Consider the following 6,381-nt stretch of genomic DNA (forward strand, 5'->3'; position numbering starts at 1 on the left):
AGACACTTTTTAATGACAGGAAATTACAATTGAGAGATGGCAAATATTTATCATTAAAGCCAACCAACTACTTTTTTATCTGCGACGTCTCTCAGTCTTTTTGTAGTCGCATGTAAACATTGTTATATTAACAAGTTTTTAATATTTTAAATTGATAGGTGGTAAATGGACTTACAATTCTTCTGGTTGTTTCAATAGTCATAGAAAATAAAAATCATTTTCAGAGTCTTCAATAGTCTTAGAAATGCTTTGCAAGGCTTTTTATTTACCACAACATATTTAACATTACCAACAGCTGAACAGCTACCTCGAGAATGAATGATGTTGAATAACTAAAATAGATTAAATATATATATACACACACACACACACTCTGTGGCCTGAAACACACACCGGACTTCATTGAATACAATTCAAACTCTCTGACAGTAGCATTTCCACTCACCCAAAACATAAAATTAAGAAGCTACAATGAAACAAAATTGTGAAAAAGCACCAGTTTAAAAACCCCAAATAATTATTCTTTCAAGGGTATTCCCTCATTCATTGTAAGCTATCCAAGCTAGGTAATAATATACTGTATTACGTACTACATACATTTATATTAATATAGGGTTCAGGCTGTTTGAACATTTACACAAATTACTTAGAACAGAACTGTAGAAATATGGGACAAGTCGGAACACATTCCAACTTAAATAACCACTGATACTATTTGATTAATATAAAATACCGAAGATTTTAACTGCAATTACATAATTGGAAAGAATGCATTAATAACCAAGTGATAAATGCAATCAAGCAATTTAAAACCAAAAAAGTGACGTAAAGAGTGAATGGAATAAACTCCAGATTCGTATTATAAGGTAGCAGTAAAAATATTCACTTTATAATTCAAATTGTTTTACCATTCTGCATACTAACATCTCAACATTAAATGCTTCCTGTTTATCTTATCAGTGAAATGATGGTGCATATATACCGTGCAGGTAAAATAGGTAAAAAAACGACCCCAAAATTTGTAAAATGCATATGAAAGTTTAAGTTAAGGACAGCATTAATGACATCAGGCAGTGACAAATAAATACAAAGAAAATGAAGGCAGACAATTTAATAAAGTCACCTGCCCAACTGTCTGTGTCTATGCAGATGGACAAGGACAAAGGTACTTTATCAAACTGCTCACCTCCTTTTCTTGTTGCAGAGGATGCAGACATTCCTATTTGTGAGTGCTCAGTGTGAGAAGGTTTTTTGGTCAAACATTTCAAGGCCTCCAGATGAAAAAAGATCAGATGAAAACAGGACGCCAGCTCAAGAAGACTTGTGTTCAAACAGGTAGTAGCGATACATGACACCAACTACAGTTGCTGCAATAGCAGATATCAACCATGTGGTCCAGGAGCTGGTAGAAAGATATAGAAATATGTATTCATTTTAGCCAGCGCAATTAAAATAAACAAAACAAATGAACAACACAAATGAGAAAGGCAAAAAAAAAAACAAGATAAAATAAATTGTATATGGTTATGGCCCATTGAATGAATAACATTTAACCATTTCCGGAGAAAAAAATAAGAAGTTTTTTTTATCCCCATATTTACAGGGATTGATACAATCATTTCAGAATCATTTGCAGTAAAACAAAAAAGGGACACACAATGTTCATCATGATTACTCACCTGGATGATGACTCTCCTGAGTTTGCGTCATTTTCCTCCTGCAGTAGAAAAATACGACACAAATTAGAGATATATATCATTTAGCCACAAAACAAGAACTTTGTATTGTCTTTGTTAATTCTGTTTTAGTGACTTTGCTGCTTACCTTTGTCTGCTCTTTTTTTCTGTCATCCTGCAAAGAAAATAAATACATTTGAAATGCCATCTTAAATTTGATGGCGGAGACAAATTACACTCATACCCAAGCCAAGAATTAACTTTGTATATAGCTATAAAATATTATTTAGAAATTACTAAAATAATTAGACATGGCATACTTCATAAAACTATATTACTTTGAATGGTCCACCCTCTTTTTGTCTTACTTTATGTCACTCTTTCCTTGTTGCTGCTCACATGGCAACCTTATCCAATGGATGTTAGAACACATTTCCATTTAATTGAATGTAATCTCCCTCAATTTGCTAATAAGCATCTGAATCCTAATTTGTTTTCATTGTACCAACTTGTAACTCCAAGCAACCTTTGTGAAACAAATGGCTGTTTTTTTTCTCAATGCAATTTGGTGACACTGATTATTACTCTACCCTCGGTCAAACTTCAGTATTTGACAGAGGGATATGGGCACAATCACAAGATACTGCAGGCAGGGAATCAGGTCTTTCATAGCCAACAGAGGCCTGATCGTACCATGTGAACCTCCCCAACGTAGTACTGCAGGAGCATCTCTCTGGCATCTGTGGAATGACCCACATCCTCAAAGCTCTCTGTGGCGTCAGAACCTGCCTGCTCGAGCAAAACCTCCTCACCTCCCGGATGCTGAAATCATAGAATGGGTAAAGCTTGTCAATTCACTTGTTATTATTTGTGTATGCTTCATTAGCCTAAAGAAATGAAAGAAAACATTTGAAATCACAGGCAAATTAATGAAATGCACAAATGTCATCCATCAGTTGTGGAAAGTAACTAATTCCGTTCAAGTCACATTCCATACTAATTTTGAGATATAGAACTGTACTAAAGTAAGTACATTTTATGCCACTACAAGTGACAGCCAAGGCAGCCAGTTACCTTACAGATTGTGATATGCATACAAAACAAGTCCACCTTCTAAAATATTATGAATTACTTTTAGTTAACATGTAATAGTTAGAATTAGCTCCACTGCAAACAGCTCCAGTATTAAATTATTGCAACTATTTATTTTGAAAGTTTTTCTTTTTTAAACTTTACATTACAAAATGTTAAAACTCTTAAAAAAAAGTGTAAGTAAATGTTGCGTATTGAGTAACTTCCATATGAATTATGATACGAGTAACGTTAACTAAGTTATAGTTATATTATTGAGTTTACAACTTTTAGACGTTAACGTGTGTAGTTACTACTATTAGAATAGTATACAGGTAAGTTAGCTGTTAAATCGATGCATCTGTATTTATAAACAAGCAACAATAACATTGTGACAATGTTTGGCATCGACGTGAGTTGTTATCCAACACTAGCTAAACGTTTATGTAATGTACAACTCATGTTGCTAACTAAGTTTTCACGATAGTTTCTAAGGCAGGTATCACTTGATATGACTTTCGCTAACTCGAAACTTCGGGTTTTAAATACAGGAAGGTCCTGATGTTAGTCAGGAAATGTCAAACAGTTTTGGAATTCCAGGAAGTAATTCAGTGCCAAAAAAAAAAAAGTTGCTACCGGTCGGCAGAAGAATGTTTCATATTTCTTACCTCCTCGAGGAAACTTGTGATGTCATACACTTTGTCGTGGATGATGAGCCATGAGTCATTGCTCACACTATGCACTCGTATTTCTTCTAATGTGTAATATTTCACACCTTCTAACGTTTCACCGTTTTCCTCAACATTGGTGTTATTTACGGATCCACTACCTGTGTGAACGAGGCCGTCTTTCGTTTCCTCACCCATTCTAACGTTAGTGTAAACAGCCCTAATGTCGCTCTACACCCAAGGCTAGCTAACGTTAGCTAACGCTACCCAGGTGTGCGCTTAACGCTAGCTCGCTGACGTAACGTCTAAGATCAGTTCGCACCCTGTTTGAATGAGGGCAGTTTTGCTCAAATAAAGCTCCTATTGACAACGTAGAGGCTATATGCCATCAACAACAGTATTACTACACAAATGCTAAAATACGGAATAAGAAAACACTGTAACCCGGTACATCAGCAGACATGTGAAACAGACCAATGACAAGCATGTCACTTTGACGTGAATCGCAAGCACGTCAACTGACCAATGAAGTTGCGACTTTCGCAGTGGCGTCCAATCAGAATGTATCACTTGATGATCACGAGACTTGGACATTTGCTACGGTTTGTCAAGGATGCGCAGTCATTGCGCATACGACTTTCTGTGTGACATAAGCTTGTCTTTGTTTTGGCACACTTTGGGATATAATGATGAACATATGATGTATTATAATTGCAATTGCATTCATCTTTTAACTCTAAACCGACAAACGAGTATGTAAAGTAATATAACACAATTTAGATACCCAGAAAAACAGCATATCTTCATGTCATTTAATATATTCATAGTGGGCATGCTCTATTAATGTTGTGTCAGAAAATTAATTACAATGAACTTTTCTTCAGCGTTCAACTATTTACAGACGTTGTGAACTCGAACTGGAGAATAATCTGTAAAACAGAAAATGTCCTTGGTTGTCGGCCTACAGTCCTGGGCCAAAATTAGAAACTTTGGTCATTTTTGATAATGGGAACTTTATGTATTGATGTGCCTCCTAATGCTCATTTAAAGCGTGTGAAGCATATTTATTTTACTAATTAACAGGAATATACATTGCTAATGGCTTAGTCACGTGTAAAGTCTGGATTTCATCACATTCAGGTTTATATAGGTCTACAATATTGAGTCTAATTGTCTCAGGAAACCCTTAAAAATAAAATATTTTCATGAAGCAGCATAAACTTTGGCCTAACAGGCCAATCAGATAAAAACATATCCACTCATGCAACAGCAGCTCAAAACCCTGTCACCCCATCCAACCCCAACAGAGTGCCTGTTAACCTCTAGTCAAGGTTACAAGTCATTCTACAATAAGGCTATGCAACAAAATGCCGTTTGTAGTCACATTTGGCTTCTTAAGAAAAAGACAAAAAAATGATACTTTTGTATATCTTTGCAGATGGCAGCTGTGGCTGTGGTTGGTATTGCCTTTTATTACCATGTCCTGTTCTCTTAAATCTGGGGTAGTCGTGGGTGTATACTATACAGCATGAAAATGAGGGGGCTGAGTACACAGCCCTTGGGGGCTCTGGTGTTTATCCACTGTATCCATGTAAATGTCCGGAAGTGACTGGTCTTGTTACTTCCCAAGTATAACTCAGTGCAACATTCACAAACTGCTTTGATTATTAAAAAAAAACTGACTGATTAACTGAAAAGTCTTGGCTTCTCAGAGTTTTACAGGTGTGGCAAGGTAACTCATGTGCCTTTTTGCAGCAAGCAGCATGCCATTGACTGGCCTCGCAGCTCCCACTGTTTGAAGCAGCTAGCTGCATTAAATCAAATGTGTTTTTCTTTTTCTTTTAGAACATACTGCAGCTGCCCTTACAAAGTACTGATGCATGCAGTATACATTCATTTGGGACACTACTTCGTTATAACAATGTACCTTGAACTCTGACCCACTTGCTTACACATCTGCTGCACAGAGGATTATGGGTAAGAACACTTAGAAAAGAATGCTGGCTTGCTTACTGCAAAATAAGAGATAGGATAATATAATCCTTTAACATGTTAACTTTAACATTTAAAAAGTGACTGGATGCAGTATGACATAATGGTATTTTTAGAATATTACATTTCACATGAGCTACGTTCCAAATCACATACTTTTTTACATCCTACATCCAATATCTTTTCCTAACCACTTTTACAGACTATATAAGTATGATGCGATAGCGGATGTTATTGCACTTCTGCTCCATTTCTCTTCTCCTTAAATTTATTGTTTTAATCTTTCAGTGCACTATAACACTTTCACATTTTCTTTCATATTTATTGTTCACAATTATTGTCCCCCTGTTTTATTATTTTTTATGGTTGCATAGCTGTGTTTTTTTTCACTCTTTTTCCTCTATTAACACAATCTTGTACAATCTTATATATATATATATATATATATATATATATATATATATATATATATATATATATATATATGCCATAGAGCTATTGGCAATATTGTTGACCCTGAAGTGGATAGAGAGAAGCTAATGATTAACACTGTGATTGCATCCGACAGCTTTTCAGGACTAAAAAGTTAATGTAATTTAGAACTGATATTATCAATTATTCATCATGCAAAGGATAGCGTTTAAGGACAGGGTACATGTTTTCTTTGGCTTCATGCTAATATTGGTGTAAAGGAAATAAGCAGATGGATATTCTGACAAAACAGTACTCAGAATTAAGCATGTAGACCTACAAGTTCAATGTATGCAAAGCTGAAGCCAACACATTCATTAGAACACCACAGCCTGGCAGGACTATTGAGATGATAATGGAAATGGAAAACATCAATATAATATACAAAGACAGGTCGGCGCTGCGAAGAATATGGGTGGGCTGAAAATGAAGGAAAGAAAATATAATCAGTTATCTGAGAACAGAGCCTACAGGTGCATGGTCTCAACTATACAGTAGGTAGT

At 35.4% G+C, this 6,381-nt stretch overlaps 1 protein-coding gene across 1 annotated transcript; it reads right to left on the minus strand.

Annotated features, from left to right (window-relative positions):
* On the minus strand, nucleotides 1-3,742 carry cyb5b (cytochrome b5 type B). Its single transcript, XM_079216939.1, has 5 exons — nucleotides 3,416-3,742; nucleotides 2,370-2,498; nucleotides 1,825-1,851; nucleotides 1,680-1,717; nucleotides 1-1,402 (listed from the first exon to the last, which is right to left on the minus strand). Exons 1-5 carry the CDS (start codon nucleotides 3,611-3,613, stop codon nucleotides 1,312-1,314), a joined length of 483 nt encoding a protein of 160 aa, XP_079073065.1. The 5' UTR covers nucleotides 3,614-3,742; the 3' UTR covers nucleotides 1-1,311.
* Between the last annotated feature and the right edge of the window lie 2,639 nt (nucleotides 3,743-6,381).

Source organism: Taurulus bubalis, assembly GCF_910589615.1.
Source record: "Taurulus bubalis genome assembly, chromosome: 4".
In the NCBI taxonomy this organism is placed as follows: domain Eukaryota; kingdom Metazoa; phylum Chordata; class Actinopteri; order Perciformes; family Cottidae; genus Taurulus; species Taurulus bubalis.

Excerpts from the sequence above, each read along its gene's own strand:
- cyb5b (XM_079216939.1), bottom strand. The coding sequence starts at position 3,613 with ATGGGTGAGGAAACGAAAGACGGCCTCGTTCACACAGGTAGTGGATCC. Across the intron at positions 2,499-3,415 it reads TCACAAGTTTCCTCGAGGAG|CATCCGGGAGGTGAGGAGGT; the intron begins GTAAGAAATATG and ends CTATGATTTCAG. Across the intron at positions 1,718-1,824 it reads GAAAAAAAGAGCAGACAAAG|GAGGAAAATGACGCAAACTC; the intron begins GTAAGCAGCAAA and ends TTTCTACTGCAG.